The sequence below is a fragment of the Culex quinquefasciatus genome, chromosome 1 (assembly GCF_015732765.1).
Source record: "Culex quinquefasciatus strain JHB chromosome 1, VPISU_Cqui_1.0_pri_paternal, whole genome shotgun sequence".
NCBI classification, from domain to species: domain Eukaryota; kingdom Metazoa; phylum Arthropoda; class Insecta; order Diptera; family Culicidae; genus Culex; species Culex quinquefasciatus.
Window position 1 is genome coordinate 120,536,686 of NC_051861.1, and position 21,591 is coordinate 120,558,276.

The following is a 21,591-nucleotide window of genomic DNA, read 5'->3' on the forward strand; positions in this document are numbered from 1 at the left end:
CGTCGTAGACCCACCTTCATGTATAAATATCGACTCAGAATCGAAAACTGAATAAATGTCTGTGTGTATGTATGTGTGTATGTATGTATGTGACCAACAAACTAGCTCATGTTTCTCGGCACTGGCTGAACCGGTTTGACTTGGTTTAGGGTCCCATAGATCGAGTTTTATACAGATTGAAGTTTCGATAAGTAGTTCAAAAGTTATGTATAAAAATGTGTTTTCACATATATTCGGATCTCACTTAAACGTATGCAAACCATGTCCGGGTCCATCATCCGACCCATCGTTGGTTAGGTTATCAAAAGACATTTTCAACGAGTACAAAACATTGAACATCTGGCAACCCTGTCTCGAGATATGGCCACTTAAGTGATATTTATGTACTTTTTTATTCCGGATCTAAAAAATAGATAAATTTGTTGTACAATTCCATCATATCAGCCATTGTTGGTAATAAGTGAGGAAGGCTCCAAACACATAGGTGGATTGAGTTGGTTTTTTGATGTAAAATCAAATTTGCAATCGAAAAGTACCAATTTAAAAAAAGAATCTTTGCGCTTCATATGGTAAAGGCATTTTAAATTCAATTTTGAGTAAAAATATTTTTTCTCATCTTTGAAAAACATTTTTTTTAATGAGCTGAGAAAATCATTTGTGTAGCCCCCAAATTTGTATCGAAACTTGAATGGACAAACCCATGTTGCAAAATTAGTTTTTTGTTTTTGGAAAAGCCCTTTGGATTTTTTGTTTGTCAAATAAAGAAACACAAATTAATTTCAGTTCCGATTTTCTTGGAGAATTGTTTTTAGAGAAAAACAAAGCAAAAAAGAAAAGTGAAATTTTCTGAGTGTCTACAAACGAAAAATAAAATTTTCGGATCTCTCGAATGAAAATAAATTTTGAAAAAAAAAATAAAATTTTAAAATAAAAAAATAAAAATAAAAAAATTTAAAATAAAATTTTAAAATAAATTTTGAAAAAAAAAACTTCAAAATGATACCTGCAATTGACATAAGCTGTATTTTTATACGTTCTCATAACTTCCCTGCCGGTCATCGGGGGTAATTCATTGGACCACACACAGATACACATAAATTGCATGGAAATTCAAAATTCCTCTTCAGTTATTTCTATAGAACCTCAATTTCAACTCCATTTATAACAAAATTCAGTGAAATTTCCTAGAACTGCTCTTGAGTTGAACTCAGAACAATACCGGGAAACATTAACAGCTGAATGGCGTCCCAATTTGGCCTCATTGTATCTAGCTTACGCGAACCAGTTGCAATTTTCGAAAACTCGTCCAACTTTGCAGGGACAGGGGTGGAGTGGAGGGGGGGAAGCCGTTGATGATAATAATAATGTAACCACAGAAACCTTTTAATGATGATGGTCTGTGACACCGTGATAAAGCGGAAGGGTGGGAATGCGTCAAGTGGTGAGGTGGAAATTATGATTGATAAGAGGATAGGTTTCCGTGGGCGGGTGTGTCGCATACACTTTCCAGGTGATGGAAATGTGAATTTGATGCGCGGCCATCAGAACAGAACAATTGGGCTCCACAACAGTTTTGGACCAATTGATGGACCATTAGCGTTAACTGGGTGGTGAGTGAAATTTAATGATTTTTTTGGGAAGGGGGGGAGGACAATTGTTTGTGTGATTCAGAGCGGAAAGGACATTAGTAACGAGATGGTAATAAATTGTGAAATGCGTTTGAATAACAACCAAAAAACAGAGAGACATTTTAACTTTAATAACCGAACGATCCATAAATCAAGCTAATTGCAATAATAAAAATAAAAATAATAAAACCCATCCACGAAGCGATATTATTTCAATTGGCTCATTTATTCCTTTCTTCACACAATCACGCAAACACACTCACGCCCCCGCACAATCACACAAATAAATCCTCAATCCTGGGCTGAACCCCAACACACACACTCACACTCACACAGAAGAACAACCACACACGAGGAGGCACACGTACAAATATAAATACAAAACCGACGACGACTTCGACGTGCCATTGCTCGGAAGTGTTTTATTATTAAAACGCCAATTAGGCAAGCACATGACGACGTGTACATGCACACATACACACACACACAGAGGGCAGCAGGAGTTGTCATCGGGCGTCGGTGGTTGTTGAAACCAATTGGCGTGGGTGGGAAAAGTGTTTCAATTGCATAACAATGAATGAGCGAAAAGGTAGGTTGGAAAAAAGAAGCAAAATCACTATCACAATATCTCACCAAGCCCGGCCGTTGGCATGTCCAGGTAGTTACGTGCGGGAAAAAACAAAAATTAAAATTAAAATGCAATCGCCTAGGTAGCAGGGTCGGTGATGAAAAATAAAGTTAAGCTGGCGAAAAAAAAAACGCGCGAATTAATTCATTCGAGGGTGTGCTTTTGCCATGATTTATTGATGCAGAGTCAGCAAATCCTGGTGGATAACAACAAAAAAACAGAGGGATTTGTGAAACTATGTAACTTTTTCACCTGTCCGAGAACTGTGGCCATTGAAAAATAATGATGTTTTTTACTATCTCGTTGTTTTTATAGATCGTTAGTTACGATTTAAGACTGATTGGAAAAGCACTTTCGTGTGTTTTTTAGGTTTTCATCAGATATCTCAACATGAAAAATATAGAAAATCAAGGAAATATAGAACGAGATCCTTGATCTTTCCGTTTGTGTATCGGATGACTCTAGATTTTATCGTTTTATATGGTGAGTAGTTCTCTCAGATTTCGGTCATTCGATTTTTTTTTTTTGTATTTTTTAATCCGACTGAAACTTTTTTGGTGCATTCGGTAAGCCTAAAGAAGCCATTTTGCATCATTAATTTGTCCATATAATTTTCCATACAAATTTGGCAGCTGGCCATACATCATTTTTGTATGAATATTCAAAAATCTGTATCTTTTGAAGGAATTTTTTGATCGATTTGGTTTTTTTGATGGTTTTTTATTTGTCACTAAAACTTAATTTGCAAAAAAACACTATTTTTAATTTTTCGATATGTTTTAGAGGACATCAAATGCCAACTTTCCACAAATTTCCATTTAAATTTTTGAATCAATACTGATTTTTCCAAAAAATCGAAAAATGGTCCGATTTACAAAGTTGAAATATGAAACTTTCGTGAAATTTTCCGATCTTTTCGAAAACAATATTTTCAAAATGTTCAAATTAAAACTAACATTTCAAAAGGGCAGAATATTCAATATTACGCCCTTTTAAAATGTTAGTCTTGATTGAAAATTTTTAAAAATATTTTTTTCGAAAGGATCGGAAAAATTCACGAATGTTTCACATTTTAACATTGAAAATCGGACAATTAGTTGCTGAGATATCGACATTAGAAAATGGTGTGTTGTTTGTGTGAGACTTAGAAAACATCAATTTTCCTGTTAAACCTTTGCATGGCAATATCTCAGCAACTAAGGGTCGTATCAACAATAATAAAAAAAAAAAACAGGAAAACACAGAGAATTTTCTCAACTCTTCAAAAATATTTTTTTCAAAGGTGGGCAAACATGTGCACTAATTTTTAAAAAATGAAAAACTGTGACTATTTTTAAAAATGTCACCTAAAAATGGATTTAACTTGAAAACAGTGCACTTTATCAAATATCACTATAGTAGTTTATGCAACAAGTTGCAAAAAGAGGATTTTTTCAGCGCGAGTCGTACATTTATCCAACGAGGTTCACCGAGTTGGATAAATACGAAGAGTGCTGAAAAAATCAAGTTTTGCAACGAGTTCCATACAACATTTTTTGCAATTCCAAAAAACACACACTGAGTGAAATTTTATGTCAAATTTTCATGTATTTTGTCAATAAATCGTTCAATTCAAAAAAAAATTGAAAAGTGTTACTTTTCGAAACAAGTGCTGAAAAGTTCAACTTTTCAGCACCCATTTCAGTGCTGAAAAGTAAAACTTTTCAGCATTTATTTTGAAAAGTGTTGCTATTCTATTCTGTTATTTTTGGTACAGAAAAGTATGCTATTTCGTCGTTCAAGAATGACAGGTAAAGTAAGTAGTTTCACGACGGAATTGCAAAAAAGTACTTTTTGATTGCAAATTTGATTTTACATCAAAAAATGAATTTGAAAAAAATGTTCGACCAATTTTTCGATTTTTTAGAAAAATTAGTATTGATTCAAAATTCATAACTCGCTCAAAGATTTTTTGCACAACCTGGACATTTCTGAAAAGTTGGCATTTGATGTCCTCTAAAACATATCGAAAAATTAAAAATAGTGTTTTTTTGCAAATCAAGTTTTAGTGATAAAAAGTTAAATAAAAAATCATTAAAAAAAATTTACCGCGTATCATTTTTTTTCAGTGTAGTCCATATCCATACCTACAACTTTGCCGAAGACACCAAATCGATCAAAAAATTCCTTCAAAAGATACAGATTTTTGAATTTTCATACATCATTTTTGTATGGAAAGCTGCCAAATTTGTATAAAAAATTATTGAACAAACTAATGATGCAAAATAGCTTCTTTGGGCATACCGAAGGCGCCAAAAAAGTTTCAGTCGGATTAAAAAATACAAAAATTAAAATTTAAGAAAAAAATACCGATTTCGTAGAGAATTGCTGTGGTTTGAAGTATAAATATATGTTTCTTACAGATCATAAAAAAGGATGCGCGACAAAAGGCCGAAAGAAATAAGGTCGAAAGACATAAGGTCAAATGGTCAAAAGGTCGAATGGACAAAACGTCGAAAAAACAAAAGGTCGAATGTTAAAAATAAACAAATAATTAATATTCTAAAACCTTGAAAAAAATATTTTCTTACAAACAAATCTGATTTTTTCTATGAGTTTATCATTGGTTTATCCATCCTTTTAGTAATGATCATTTTTTTTAAATAAACTTCCAAACAATTTTTGATAAGATTTCCATTCTTTCAAACACTAGCAGTTCTTCCAAAAAAAAGTTCGACTTCTAAAATATTTTGGAGGTTTATTATATATTTTAAAAAACTATTCTTGATTGTCCAAATATTTTTGTGAGTTTTTCCATTCTTTTTAACATGAGCAGTTATTCCAAAAAAGTTCGACTTCTAAAATATTTTGAAAGTTTATTATTTTTTTTTTTCAACAACTCATTCTTGATTGTCAAAATATTTTTGTGAGTTTTTCCATTCTTCCAAACATGAGCAGTTCTTCAAAAAAAAAGTTCGACTTCCAAAATATTTTTATGGTAATATTTTATTTTAAAAAATAACCTTTCTTGTTTGTTGTTATATTTTTGTTTTTCCATTCTTTCAAACATGAGCAGTTCCTTAAAACAAAAGTTCGACATCTAATTTTTTTTTTTGAAATTTATTTTTATTTTTAAAAACAACCTTTTCTTCACCTACTTTGGGGGTTTTTCGGTTCTTTCAAATTTGAGCAGTTCTGAGTTCAATTTGTTGGGTGGTGACGCGCGGTCAATTATGTGGCATTGTATGTGAAAAGAAAAGAATTTTATTTCGTGTTTCATCCTGATTGGCTTACTCAAGTCCTTCCTACATCATCGTTGATCGGGAGGCACGACGTCGTGTGAATTGTTGCATTAAAATAAGTTTAAGTATTACTGTAAATTACTGTAAAAAAGTCCTTCCTATATCATCAATGTCGTCTGGGTAATCGTGACGAAAAATTACATTTATTCAGTATTTAAATACCTGTGCGCGAGTGTTTTGGTGTGCTAATTAGAAAGACCTTCCCATAGCATCGTTGCTCGGAAGGCTCGCCGACGGGTTTGTTATGAAAGTCCTCCCCATAGCATCGTAGCTCGGGAGGCATCGAAAAGCCAATACCTTATCCTACTAACCCAAAAAAAAAAAAATAATCACGTGATGCTTGAAGGAGATGCTGTGGATTCAACGGTCTCAAGCGGTATCAACAAGTATATAGCGAAAAACTATGTGCTTGATGAGTCTGCAACTTCAACTATCGGACTAACATTCCTCCCTTTTGTTGAACTGCAGGCTTCTTGGGAGGGCGCCGGTATTGACTAATAAAGTCGGGGTCTTCAGGGGTTAAACACTGATCATTTTTGATTCATTGTTTAATTTCAGCTGATCTGTCAATAACGGAGTAGCAGCTCATTGGCAGTCAACCATGCTCATGCTCTTTCAAATTTGAGCAGTTCTGCCAAAAATAAAGTTCAACTTGTTATTTTTTCAGTTTTTATTTTTTTTAAATCTATTCTTGACTGTCGTAATGATTTTGTGAATTATTCCATTCTTTCAAATATTTTATACTACTTCCGAAATATTTTTAAATTTTCTATTTTATTTATAAAAATCGTTGGAATATTTTAGAGACTTTAACATTCTTTCAAATTTAAACAGTTTCAAAAAATGAAAAAAATCTTGCTTTTTAAATATTGTTGCAAGTTTTCTTTCATTTTTAAATCTATCTTTCATGATCACAGTAAATCTAAAGAAAACCTATCTTCAAAAACATAGCTGCACAGAAAAAAAATGATGGTAATATTCATTAGGAAATGGTGACAGATTTTGTGTCAAAAAAAAAATGATGAATGATGAATTTTCATCAGCTTTTGACGAATATTCATCATGTTCACATTTTTACACATTTTTTATGTCATATCACTCAAAAAAGAGGTAATATTCAACCTACCAAATTTTCAACATTCCAAAATTCATTTTTTTTGTGTGTATATAAAAAAATCGATCGTATTTATCAATATTTTCAAAGAAAAAACTTCTCTAACCCAACCTCACCCTTCCCCCCATTCAAAAAGTCTCCAGCAATCCGGTGCAAGTTTTTATTAGACTGGATTTCGTCATGTAAAAATAATGATTTTCCAACACAGGTTGCCTAGGAATTGATAATTCCACCAACATTGTCATCTTCACCATGCACCGGGGATAAGGGAAAGGGTTTGGAAGAAGAGATGTTTTGATGCTCCTTTTTTTAAGGGGATAAGGGAAAATCTCCACGTAATTATTCGAAAACTTCTAAAACAAAGTCAAACTTTATTTCTACTTAATTTTTCGACGGAGCGACAAATTTAAAACGAGCAAGACCTCACTTTTTAAAAGATACTGTGAAAATTATATTTTCAAAATATCATAAAATTTTATATAAAATTAAAATTAGAACTTCCATAATACATAAAAAAGGGAGATATTTTGGATTAATCATGTTTTTTAACACTAAAATCCAAATTTTCAATACGTTTTGATAGGTAACAAATGCCACCTGAATACCTGTTTCAAAATATTTTAATTGAGGGTCATCCATAAATCACGAAAGGAGGGGGGGATTGGCGATTGTCCACGCTCCATAGAATAAAAAATTTATGGGTAATCGATGTTTGTTGGGTGGGAGGTTTGAAATTTCCATAAAAGTGTCCACGTGGTATATGGGTGGTCCTAAATAATTTTTCAATTCCTCCAAATCATCGATCCACATTAAAAAAAACTATGATACAATTATTTTTAAGTGCAAATTCGTTGTATATTGTTGTTAAAAAAAGATACAAGAATTCAAAAATGATATGATTGAACAAATTTGTTGAATTTGATAATAAATATTTATACGCAAATTTGATGAAAAAATTGGATTTTTTTTAAACAATTATTTTGAATTTCTCAAACAAGTTCGCTAGAGAAAAATAAATGTCATATAAATAACAAAAACGAATTCAAAACCAGTTTAATTATTAAAAACAAAGTCAAACAAATTTTCCCGATCTACTTATCAACACACGAATGATATTTTTTAGTGGATTTTTACTAAACTATTAATATTTCCCGGTTCGTCATTCAAATTCCCGAGTTTTACCCGATTTTCTCCCGGTGGAATAAAATTTAAGCCAGCGACAGATTCAAGCAAGCGTCGCCATCTGTGAGAAAATAGACGAAGGTGCCGCTGTAAATGTGTTTTTTTCTCCTCGCCCTGCTGTCGGTAATGCAGTTTATTTACGTTTAAGCTCACTGTCTCACTGTGCGAAAACTTTCTCAGGGGGAAAGTGTTGATTTAACTTTTAGAAGCATTATTTGATGGGTTTAAATGTCAATAAAATGCAAATTTAATACCGCTATTTGGTGCCCCGTGGTTTCTTGGGTATATTTAAGAAGCCAGTAATCTTTTGTCACATGTTTTTCAGACAAATGTCAGGTGGACTTAACTTAAACCCTTTTTTTAAATTGGCAACACTGCTAAACATGGCTTTTGAAGAAAAAATAATTTTGTTTGGGAAATATCGGAAATCAGATCATAAAAATAATATACAACGCGTTGCAACGGCTTTAAATTTACAGAGTTCAAAATTTAAAAAAAAGTTTTTTAACTCTGTTCATTTATTGGTTTTTGAAATATGGCTAATCAATGTATGTAATCCAAGAAAAATACGTTTTGCTCTCCATTTTGTACGATACAATCGGAAACAATTGAAAATGGGATGCAATGCCCAATATAGAGAGTCATAAGTCATTGCCACAAGAAACCCAAACCCCACCCTGCAACTCTCACTCACCTCACATCCGGGTGCGCGTCCAGCATCGCCCTCATCAGCGTCGTGCCCGATCGCGGCACGCCCCCGATGAAGATCAGCGGCATGTTCCGGTGGTACTTGTAACTTCCTCCCAACCCATGACCATCATCCTCCCCGCCGGATCCCGTTTCGCCCCGCACCATCTCCCCCACCGATCCGCCACCGTTGGCGAGACATCGCGCCCCCAACTCCGTGCCCTTGAAGAACACCATCAACAGCAGGATCGCGGCCCCCGCAACGCCCAGCACAATCTTCCGGTTGCGCATCACGAGCCGCATCGCATCAAGGCCAGGTCAGTCAGTCTCTGTTTCTTCTTTGGTATTTTTTTGTTTGTGTTTAAAAATTTGACTTTTAAGTATCTTCTCTCGATATGTGTGTGTGCGCGCGCAATTACTGTTGACCTTTAAATTACTAAACTTCCACTTTGATTCGGCTGAACCCCGCTCCAACTACTACTCCAAAGCTGATCGTCTTGCACTAGCTTGTCTACCAGCAGCTCCATCTGGCCCTCCGACCTGACCCGTCACGTTTGTTGACCGGAATCCGCCCAACAAATTCCCAAAAAAAAATCCACCGAAGATCCAATTTCCAACACGCCACCACCGGTTTAGTAAATGCGACTAACGGGTGTTCTAATCGGCGTGAAGACCGACCCGAACTGCGGAGATTCTTCCAAGTATCGTGGTAAATCTATTAGCACTACTCCCGGCTTCACTTGGATTGACTTTCGACGCTTTCGGAGTGGTTCGGGTAACCTCTTTCTGATGGCTGGGGCACGTCCCGGAGGGGGAAACAGAGAGATTCGACCACGTGCACGCGTGTGTGTGTGTGTGTGTGTTGATATAACTGGAACCGTAATTCTCGAGTCCCGAGGTTCTTCAAGCGCTCTTTCGCTGTTGGTTTGGAGAAATTATTTCGTTCCGATTCAGTTCTGCTGCTGGCTGTTGCTACTGCTGTTGGTGTGGTTTCACTCTGAAATGAAATAGAGACGAAAGAGAAGAGGAATGAAGTCAATTAGATTTCGGTTCGTTTTTTTGTACTACTTTGTTCTTAGAGCTTTAAAATTCTGAAATGTATTGATTTTATCGTGAACAAGTAAATTTCTTATCAACCTTAAAAAAGAAAAAGTACATATTTTTCCTAGAAGAGATTTAAACAAATTAAAAATATATCTTCTTATGGCTAAATCGAAAAAGAAGAAGGAAGTTTCTTTTGAAAATTTTTACTTAATAATTTTAATACGTTTCCCGAGAAACAGCAAACAAAATGAAAATGGAATGAAATCTGCAACCTGCCAAATATACGTGAAATTTTCTTAGCAAAAGTTATCTATTTTCGGTAAAAAAAAATGATGAAGCAGCATTCTTTGATTTATAAAGTTTCAAATTAAGAGGGAAAACTAATTATTCTACTTTTGAAGTCTAAAGCTTGACATATTTTATTTCTACAGGCACACAAAAAATGCTTAAAAAATTGCCATTTTGGTCTTCCTGCATAATTTTTTATCGTGTGTACAAATGTTAGCGATCTGTTGCCCTTACCAAAACACCTAAATGCTGGCACGTACAAAGGGATGAACATGTTTATGTTCTTCTCTGCTTATGTCACCAAACAGGTACTGAAAATTAATAAAAATCAGTGGTCCCCTGCACCGCGTTTTAAACGCGTTCTTTGTTTTCTGTACTCAATCAAACACCAAACCTAAATTCTGCCGTGTATGATAACAAAAGAAAATATAGCAAAATAACTATTTATTTCATTTGTCTGTATGATTTTTCAACCTATTTTTGAATTAAAAATAAACATATTTAAAAGAAGAACTTTCTTATATTATGGCTTTGGAGGAATAAATTGATTTATGTGACTTAGACAATGTTTTTAATGCCATTTTTTATCATGTTATGAGAAAAAAAAATGTGAAAAACAAGTAAATACGAGACCGGAACAAATATCGAAAACACAAAACAAATGAAAAATTCAGGGCCGGGGTTCTAAAATAGGCCTCAACTATCAAAAGAAAAAAAAAACATAGATAAATTCGATAAACTTAGAGTTTTTTTAAACTATAAATATATAAAGATTAAAAAGCCTTTAATATTCTCACGCCCATGGTTACTCCAAAGCAGTGTTTCTCAACCAGTGAGGAATTCAGAAATTTTTCAACTTCATTTTTCGATGTTAAATCAAATTTGCAATCTAAAAGTACTTTTGTGAAATTTTTATAAAGTGCACCGTTTTCAAGTTAAATCCATTTTTAGGTGACTTTTTTGAAAATATTCGAAGTTTTTATTTTTTTTAAATTAGTACACATTTTTGCCCACTTTTGAAAAAAATATTTTGAAAAGCTGAAAAAATTCTCAATATTTTGCACTTTTGAACTTTGTTGATACGACCCTTAGTTGCTGAGATATGGCCATGCAAAGGTTTAAAAACAAGAAAATTGATGTTTTCTAAGTCCCACCTGAACAACACACCTTTTTTCTAATGTCGATATCTCAGCAACATTCGTGAAATTTTCCGATATTTTCGAAAAAAATATTTTCAATTTTTTAAAACCAAGACTAACATTTCAACAGGGGCAAACATTCAATAATACACCCTTTTAAAATATTAGTCTTGATTTAAAAATTTTGAAAATATTTTTTTCGAAAAGATCTCACGAATGTTTCAAATTTTAACATTGAAATTCGGGCCATTAGTTGCTGAGATATCGACATAAGAAAATGGTGTTTTGTTTGGGTGAGACATAGAAAAAAACAATTTTCCTGTTTTTAAACCTTTGCATGGCCATATCTCAGCAACTAAGGGTCGTATCAACAAAGTTCAAAATTGCAAAATATAGAGAATTTTCTCAGCTTTTCAAAATATTTTTTTGAAAAGTGGGAAAACATGTGCAGCAATTTAAAAAAAATAAAAACTGCGACTATTTTCAAAAAAAGTCACCTAAATATGGATTTAACTTGAAAACGGCGCACTTTATCAAAATTTGACTAAAGTACTTTTTGATTGCAAATTTGATTTTACTTCGAAAAAAAAAGTTGAAAAATTTTTGCGACCATTTTTTCGATTTTTTGAAAAAATCAGTATTGATTCAAAAATTCATAACTCGCTCAAAGATTTTTTACACAACTTGGAAATTTCTGAAAAGTTGGCATTTGATGTCCTCTAAAACATATCAAAAAATAAAAAAAATTAAAAATAGTGTTTTTTTGCAAATCAAGTTTAAGTGACAAAAAGTTAAATAAAAAATCACCAAAATTTATTTTTACCGTGTATCATTTTTTTCCAGTGTAGTCCGTATCCATACCTACAACTTTGCCGAAGACACCAAATCGATCAAAAAAATCCTTCAAAAAATACAGATTTTTGAATTTTTATGCATCATTTTTATATGGACAGCTGCCAAATTTGTATGGAAAATTATATGGACAAACTAATGATGCCAAATGGCTTCTTTGGGCATACCGAAGGCACCAAAAAAGTTTCAGTCGGATTAAAAAATACATAAATTAAAATTTAAGAAAAAATACCGATTTCGTAGAGAACTGCTCTATTATGGGTGAATGGGTTTGTAAACACATTTTTTTTTCATGTTTTTGTTCTATTTCTAAAAGATTGTTTTTATACTCACATAAAATTTAACAGTTCTTTGAAGAATTAATTTAGAAATTCTGAAAATGTTTGCATTGCATTTTGAAAAGTAGATTTTACGTTTTTTGTTAGTGCTCTCATCTTGAGGTTTTTTTAAAGTATTATGATTATTGTCAGTTATGTATAGATTCATACACGAAAAGAAACTCGGTTTTTTTTTCAAGGAAGCTTTTGCATTAATTCAATCAGGAACAGTTGGTTTATGAAAAAATACAAATGTTGAAGATAACTGAACTGCACTTATCGCTTAAAATTGGAATATTTTTTTCAAAATTATGAATATAACCAGTTAATTTAAGTTTGCTCAAATCATACTTTTTTATAAACTTTTCAAACGTTTCTTTCACATCCAGATTATTTTAACTATATTTGAAAAAATCTCTCTGAAAAGAAGTTTTATTAATTTTGGACTACATTGTGAAGTTTATTTCATAAACTGCATATTTATATGTTTTACATGACTTTTGTTTTTTTTTTATTGAAACTTCAGTCTTATGATAACAATTTAATCTTAAATTATGAAATTTGCTCCAAATTTGAGGGGGGAATGGAGTTCATGAAAATTAGCCAAGGGGGAGATGGAACGAAAAAGGTTGAGAAACACTGCTCCAGAGCAACATTTATTTTTGACTTCAAAATCAAATTTCTCTGCAAACATTGATTTTTTAAACCTGGTCCAACATGAATTGGTTTAATGTTTACTTATAAGTTATAATCATTAAAATTTCATCTAATTCGGTTGACCCAGTCACAAGTAATGTAGAAAAAACATAAAAAAAATTCTCAATTTTTCTTTAGGGGGGAAAGGAAAAATGCATTATTAAAGTCGAGGGGCGGGGATAAGAAAATCGAAATGGTGTTCAAAAATGCATTCTACAACTCAGTTGTTTTGCATTCATAGTTTTTCAAAATATCTAATGTACATAGGAATTTCACAAAAAAATCAGAATATTTTTAATCGAGCACAAATATTGTTTATTCTTTGTTATAAAGTTTTTTTTTCAGCCGGCTGCTAGTTCAACTCTATAGAGAACAAACATGCTAAATATAATTTTCAACACAGGAAAAAGCATTGCAAAATATTTTCAGTTGATTTGGCTTTCTATTATGCCTACGCTGCAGATTCTGTGAAATGGCTCACGTTCACAGAATCCTCTCCGCGATAAACACAACGCAGTAGGGCTGGGCTCTTTATTTTTTGTAGAGCATTTGTGGGTGTATGGAACATTGCCCAGCTTTTTTAACCAACTCTCCAAAATAAAGGATAAAGGGGGGCTGTAATTGAATTTATAAGTGCTGATATGCCAACATTAGGTGCACGATGGTATTGCACGCTGTCCCCCTAGTCTTAGTAAACAATGTCTTATGAGTTGTATATTTCAGTAAAAAGTTCGTGTAAATCTTTGTCGAGACAAAATGATATATTCAGCAACATAATTAATACAGACTTTTCCCAGAAGAGACGCAGACACTGCTTAAGCAATGTGGCAACCGGGCGACCCGGTTATGCAAAAATCACCCTTTTTTGTAGCTACAAAACAACTTTTTCTTGGCATAACTTTAAAAGTACTTCACTAAACAGAATAAAATTCAATAGGGTCTTAGGGGACCCCAAAACGAAAAGAATAAGACGGATCCGGCCAAAATCGGTTCAGCCAGCTCTGAGATAATCGTGTGGAAAAAAATCAGGTCCACACACATCTCCACAGACATTTGTTCAGAATTTGGTTCTGAGTGGATAGGTATACGTGAAGGTTTATCTAGAAAGTGTATTTTAAAAGTTCATTTTTCGAGTGATTTTATAGCCTTGCCTCAGTGAGGTGAGGAAGGCAAAAATAGTTTGGAATTTTAAAACTTTAGTCATTTGAAAATTAGGATTCCAAGATATGATTTTTTCTTTTAATGAAAATGGGATCTTCTTTTTTCATACTGCTATGACAATAAATTTAGAACTTGCGATAAGTTTAAAAATAAAACTTTATTTTTTTTTTAATTTCTTGAATTGGAAATAAACATGAAGCACATGAAGCACATGAGCAACACATGAGCAACATGAAGATTGAAATTTGCTTTTCTATTTTTGTTCTTTAAACCATTTCGATTTGTTTTAGTTGCTGGTTGGTTTACTATCAATGTTATAATTTTAAAGAAAAAAATCATTTATTTTCTTTTGAATACAGATGTATGAAAATTTTCTAGATAAAAAAATAACACCTCAAGAATAGTAAACACAGCATCAAACCAAACGTTCATTTCTTTGTGAGATGTTTATTTACTCCTGACCTGGAAAAACTAACCTGGCTGCCCTGCAACTTCAAATAAAAAGCAACTCAACTGAGTAGTGCCGATAAGATTGATAACAGAGACCAGTCGCAGCAAAAGAATCCATTAAAATCAGAACTGAACCCAAGTAAGGAAAATACCAGCATCGGAAAATCTCTCTTCCTGGTGGTGCTGCTCTTTGCTGCAGCAAAGATGGAAAGCAAACATTTTCCCTCTCTGTGTGTGTGGGGTGGGGTGGGTGCAAAATGTATGACGAAGGAAATGAAAGCTCGTTTTGCCAAGGACCATCAAGTCCGGCAGGCATGGTTGGTTAGATCTGGCTCCAGCGTCCAGTTCAGAAGAAGCACTTTCCTGCGGACGACACAACATTTGTTACAGATATCAGAGGCATCTGCTCCGAAGCAGTTTTCCGTCCCATCTAGTTATGCAAATGAGGAAGAAAAATAACAAATGTGTCCGAAAAAAGTTTTTTTTTTTTTTTTTTGAGGAAAAGAGTGAAAAAGAGCCTACAACGCAAACATTCCATCATGGCTTTGTCGCAGAAATTTAAGGGGAAAGTTACTGTAAAAAATTTGGCGAACAAAATTGGGAAAATTTCGTCCTTAAATTTTGTTTACGGCAAACCCATTTGCTCGAACATAATTGAACACGACATTTTGACAGGATTAATTCGTGCTACTTTTTCGTATTAATTTACACACATTTTCCGTTCCGTTCCGAGTGTGAGCAGAGAAAAATGCATGTTTATGTGTAGATAATGTGGCCTTCCATCCCAATCCCAGGCACACACACGTGTTTTTCCTTTCGTCAGAGTAATTTTTTTTTGCTGCCTTCCATACTTGACTGGATTTGCAGCCACCCACCCAGCTTTTACTTTAGAGGGAGAGGGGTCAGGTGGGGAAGCTTAGCGGATGGGTGGTTCTCTTTTATGGTCTGGGTTGGGCTTTTGGCAGTGATTTGATTCCGTTTTTTTTTTTTGGCGAGCACACACACAAAAATTCACATTCACAGCGTAGAATTGTACCTCTCGGTACATATGGTTCTTTTCGGTTCTGCTTAGAAATGGGATTTCCAGAAAAAAAGAATTTGATGAGAATGTTGCTTTTAATGCCTTTTGAAATGAGCACAAAGAGGGATTTTAGCTAGATTTTCACTTACACACCAAAAAATATGATTTACTGACAAAATTGAGGCTTTGGAAACAGTTCATACTTTTTCATAATTTCGTAGCCGGCCAACAAAAATGAATATTGCTTTTAAATTCCAATTTGTCACAGTTGATTCAAATCAAAAACTAGAAAACGAGACGCCACCCTGTCATTTCCCCGTGGCTCAAGCACTGACACCGTCGTCGGGAGGAAAAACGAACAGATCTGTTGAATGGAACAGGCATCAGGTTGAGCAAAGATTTGTCTTCCTTCCTGTTTTGTTGCCCTTCGTCACACGTGGCACTGGGGAGAGTGAATCACGTCAAGCACCATGTTTGCATTGTTATCCTACCGTAACCACCACCCTGTATCGCACAGCACTGCCACCTTATTATCAGGGGAAGGTGTTCAAGACCCTGCCTCGCATCTGGGGCCCTCGAATTTCATGGTTGAAATGGTACCTCGAATCAGGCAACAGCAGCAGATAAAGGGTTCTAACTGTACAGAGTGGATTTTTTGAGAGCCAATCAAAAGCTAATATTGGGCCCGTTTTTCCCTTTCTGTTTCCCCCCGGAGGGCTATAACTAGGCAATATGAGATTCGAAGGGGGAAAGAATAACATGTGTGAAACAGATTTGCTTTTTTTATTGGGGTCATTTTGAAACAGCTTTGAAGTGAACATTTTTATCTGTTCTAAAACGAAGAATGGAAAAATTAAATCGAAGAAAAAAATCCATAAGCAAACACGAAACTTTTGTTGCCTAATCGCTTCAATTTGTAAAGTTATTTTCCTAAGGTCCAATCAGTAAAATATTTTCTAATAAAGCCTCCTTGGTCAAACATGGAATTTCAAGTTATTGAACTCTAAACTGTAGCTTTCCTCAGTAACCCACAGGCTAAATTATATATTTTTTATTTTATTATTGTTTTTTTTTTGCAAATTTTGTTGAAGTCTTTTTTTGTTTTGCAACCACCCTAAAATGGCTGAGGCTCTATTATTAGATTAGTTCTCTACGGAATTGGTTCTTTTTTCTTTAATTTTTGTATTTTTTAATCCGGCTGAAACTTTTTTGGTGCCTTCGGTATGCCCAAAGAAGCCCTTTTGCATCATTAGTTTGTCCATATAATTTTCCATACAAATTTGGCAGCTGTCCATACAAAAATGATGTATGAAAATTCAAAATTCTGTATCTTTTGAAGGAATTTTTTGATCGATTTGGTGTCTTCGGCAAAGTTGTAGGTATGGACAACACTTAAAAAAAATGATACACGGTAAAAAATTTTTTGCTGATTTTTTATTTCACTTTTTGTCACTAAAACTTGATTTGCAAAAAAACAATATTTTTATTTTTATTTTTTTTTATATGTTTTAGAGAACATCAAATGCCAACTTTTCAGAAATTTCCAGGTTGTGCAAAAAATCCTTGAGCGAGTTATGAATTTTTGAATCAATACTGATTTTTCCAAAAAATAGAAAAAATGGTCGCAAAGTTTTTCAACTTCATTTTTCGATGTTAAATCAAATTTGCAATCTAAAAGTACTTTAGTGAAATTTTGATAAAGGGCACCGTTTTCAAGTTAAATCCATTTATAGGTAACTTTTTTGAAAAAAGTCGCAGTTTTTCATTTTTTAAAAATAGTGCCCATGTTTGCCCACCTTTGAAAAAAATATATTTTTGAAAAGCTGAGAAAATTTTCTATATTTTGCTTTTTCGGACTTTGTTGATACGACCCTTAGTTGCTGAGATATTGCCATGCAAAAGTTAAAAAACAGAAAAATTGATGTTTTCTAAGTCTCACCCAAACAACCCACCATTTTCTAATGTGGATATCTCAGCAATTATAGGTCTGATTTACAATGTTAAAACATGAAACATTCGTAAAATTTTCCGATCTTTTCGAAAAAAAAACTTTCAAAAATTTTAAATCAAGACTAACATTTCAAATGGGCGTAATATTGAATGTTTGGCCCGTTTGAAATGTTATGTTATGTTCCTTGAGCGAGTTATGAATTTTTTAATCAATACTGATTTTTTCAAAAAATCGAAAAAATGGTCGCAAAAATTTTTCAACTTCATTTTTCGATGTTAAATCAAATTTGCAATCTAAAAGTACTTTAGTGAAATTTTGATATAGCGCACCGTTTTCAAGTTATAACCATTTTTAGGTAACCTTATTGAATATAGTCGCAGTTTTTCATTTTTTTTAATTAGTGAAAAAAATATTTTTGAAAAGCTGAGAAAATTCTCTATATTTTGCTTATTTTGCTTATATTTTGCTTGCTCATTAGGCAAACAATTTAAATAATTTAAATAATTTTAATTTTAATCCTAGCTCAAAAGCTAGGCTACAAACATTTGTTAACGTATTTTTTTCAGAATGTTTTTAACGTTGCCCGCCCGTGTGGATCAATCGGACCGCGCACTGGACTGGACTGGACTGGTCGCCGGTTCGAATCTCGCGGCGGGCGCTCTAAAATTCTTTGTGTAAATATGGGTATTCGGCGCCGTCGCTCCGTGCCATACTTTCATACACTTAGGAGCCCAGGGCGGCGAAGTCCTTGTAGATAAAAGGAAGACACTAGTGGTTGGTACTAGCAATGGTGGCCGACAGCTATAAAGTCAACTTCGTTTTCGTTTTTTAACGTTAGGGTGGTCCTATCCGAAATAAGGCGATAAATAATGCGTTTTTTACGATTTTCGCAAAATAGAAAAATATGTTCAGCTCTTTGGTCAACTTCATGATATTTTTTTTATGTGGCTTTTGCTAGGGGTTCAATTAGAGCACTTTTGATTTGAAACTACTGATTTGACGTGGAATAGTTAAATACTTTCAGAAATTGTAATTACTGAACGAAAACTCAGCACATTTTTTTAAATTTGAGCAGGAGAACCAAAACTGGAAATGGATTTTATTTGTATTTTTTGAATCGGCTCAAATTTTGTGTGAGCCTACCCTATGACAAAAGAAGCTATTTTCTGTCAGTGGTTTACCCATATAAACCTCCATACAAGTTTGGCAGCTGTCCATACAAAAATTTTACGATTCGAAAATCTGTTATTTTTGAATGAATTTTCTGATCGAAAAGTATTGCTAGAAATGGTCACTCATGGTCACTATTTTTAAAAATCGAAAAACTGAAAATATTTCGCTGAATTCCAACTTTCGGTGGCTAAATCTTGAAAACGGGTTTCTATTTTAAAAAAATCTGGAAAGTGCTTTTCGATTGAAAATTCTATTTTAGGGGAGCTGGGGGTAAGACGGCCAGGCGGGGTAAGACGGCCACCCCACTGTTTTAATAAGTATACTAATGAATATTACTAAAATGTTTAGCAATACTGTTCCTCATGCTAAATAATGCATATGGAGTCACCTTTGCCAGAAATATTGCTTGAAATAGTATAAAAATAGCTCAAAATAAACAAATATTTTTTGAACTTGAAACTGGATGTAATTTTCATGTATTACAACTTAAGCATTTTTGTTAAATAACAATATGTTTTCCTGTCTTCAAATATTTTTTCATGTTAAATTGAAGTTTTCCCCAGATTATGTCCCTCGAAAAAGTTCAAAAAATGCGATGAACTGTTTACAAAAATGTTTAAAAATAATTTATTTGGGGCAAGACGGCCACCTCCTCCGGGGTAAGACGGCCACCCGTAATTTGTAGATTTTATTTGATATAGGTTATATTTTGATGGTTTTGACTATTAAGACATATTTGTAGATAAAGGAAAAGCATTTTCAATAAAACTATCCATTTTTAATCAAAATGCTGTTAACTACCGTTTCGACAACATTCTTTACTGTGATATAGCAAAACTCATTGAATAGTATGAAATCCAATCAAACTTTTCATAAAAATCGCTAATTTAATATTGTTTACATAATTTTGATTTACTTATTCTAATCGAAATACACAAACTATTTTTTGTATCAAATTGTGTTTGTTTTGTAGTAAAAATTCATAGTTTTTCATAAAATGTGGTCGCAATAATATGAAATTCACTGAGCCAAAATATAAAATTTTTAAACAGCATTTTCTTCACATTTGAAACCTGATTTTTTCAACCAAAATAGTTATGATGTTCAGAGAAGTCTGTTGAACCAACCATTTAGGTGTTTAGGTGGATTTAGTAAAGTTATTAAGTTAATTTATAGCACTGGCCGTCTTACCCCACATGGGTGGCCGTCTTACCCGCGTATTTCATATATATACGATTTCAATTATTTTTTTTAAAATTGCTGAAAAGTATTGAAAATTGGTTTTTAGACCAACTAATTTATGTCATTTCTATAATGGACTAGTAGTAGAACAATATGTACGTAATTTGAGATCAAAATAATCTGTTGTGTAAATTTTATTAGACTTCTCCCTTAGGGTGGCCGTCTTACCCCCATCTCCCCTACATGAAAACAATATTAAATTAACATTTTTTTTGAGAAAAATTTCGATTTTTTCCAGAAATCACTATTTTTTCAAAAAAAAATTCAAACTTGATTCAAACTTGATAGCTCGGCGGAAGATTTTTTGAACATGGTTCTCTATGGCTCAAAAGTTGCGGGTTTTGGTTCCCTAAAAGATATCAAACAATCTCGAAAATCACAATTTTTTTGGGATATTGAGTTTTTATGAAAAAAAAAGTTAATTTAAAAATCGGCAAAAAAATTTTCCGTGTAACTAATTACAATAATACCTACAACTTTGATCAGAAAATTTACACAAAAGTTACAGCTGTTTGAATATTTACGTGTAATTTTTGTATGGACAGCAGCCAAAATTGCATAGAGACTTGTATGGGTGAACCAATGATATAAAATAGCTTCTTTGGCCATAGGGAAGGTCCCTACAAAGTTTGAGCCAAATCAAAAAATAAAAATTGTCGAAATCGGCCGATTTTGTAGAGAATTGCTCATTTACAAGTGTGTTTTAAAATTTTAACTATACCTTATCAATTCAACAGTGATTTTTTTTTAAATATATGATGCAATTTCGCTGTGAAACTGACAACTTTTCCTGTCCTTCTGGAAAAACGAAACGGCCTACTTTTCCCTGCCAATAATAACAGAATGGAAAATTAATACCTTTGAAGTTCTACTTTTCAGCACTGAAATGGGTGCTGAAAAGTTGAACTTTTCAACACTAGAATCGAAAAGTAACACTTTTCAATATTTTTTTTTTGTTTTGAACGGTTAATTTACTTAATTCTTGAATGTATACAGTTACATTCAAAAACCCGTTTTTCTGAATTGCAAAACTTGATTTTTTCAGCACTCGTCATATTTATACGACTCGTGCTAAAAATCATCTTCTTGCAACTTGTTACATAAACTACAATTTTCATTTCGATGCTTTCTCTTCTAAATTAATTTAAACATTTTTAACTTTTTTATTGTATATTATTGTAGCCATTCCTGCAAGAATGGGCAATTTGTAGAAAATTTAATTTTTGTATTTTTTTATCTGGCCAACACCTTGTGGGTACTTTTTCTGTGACCAAACAAAGGCACATAACAATATTTTACATCAATTTTTTCAACTTTTTAAGCACAAAACAAGATGGTCTAAATCCATTTGGCAGAACAGCCTTTTTTTTTAGAAGAGCATTTAAAATGTCGGAAAACGCGATAAATCTATATAATGAATTATTATAGGACCATTTAAAAAGTATTCATCAGAATATTACTCTATAAAGTACTATAAATTTTTTCTAAAAAAAAAAATATATATATTTTTCTCATTTTTCTAGAGCTATCCGATACAAATATTTTTAAACTAGGCCTCTTTGGTGCAGAATGGAATTTCAATTTTTTTACGACCTTCAAAAATGTTACGATTCGCGTTACGAAACTGTTACTATTCTCTTGGATTTTGTAAATATTGTTGAAAATTGCATTTTTTAGAAAACACCTCAATATGGCTAGGACCACCCTTATGTGAAATCACTGTTTATTTTGGCCAAT

At 33.1% G+C, this 21,591-nt stretch overlaps 1 protein-coding gene across 1 annotated transcript in view; it reads right to left on the reverse strand.

Moving 5' to 3' along the window:
- The window catches only part of LOC6047638 (protein-tyrosine sulfotransferase), a 61,804-nt gene that overhangs the window by 15,744 nt on the left and 24,469 nt on the right, over nucleotides 1-21,591 (reverse strand). The window contains exon 2 of the mRNA XM_001864627.2: nucleotides 8,528-9,517. Within this exon, the coding sequence (XP_001864662.2) occupies nucleotides 8,528-8,823 (296 nt within the window). The 5' untranslated portion in view covers nucleotides 8,824-9,517. The remainder of the gene's footprint in view (nucleotides 1-8,527; nucleotides 9,518-21,591) is intronic.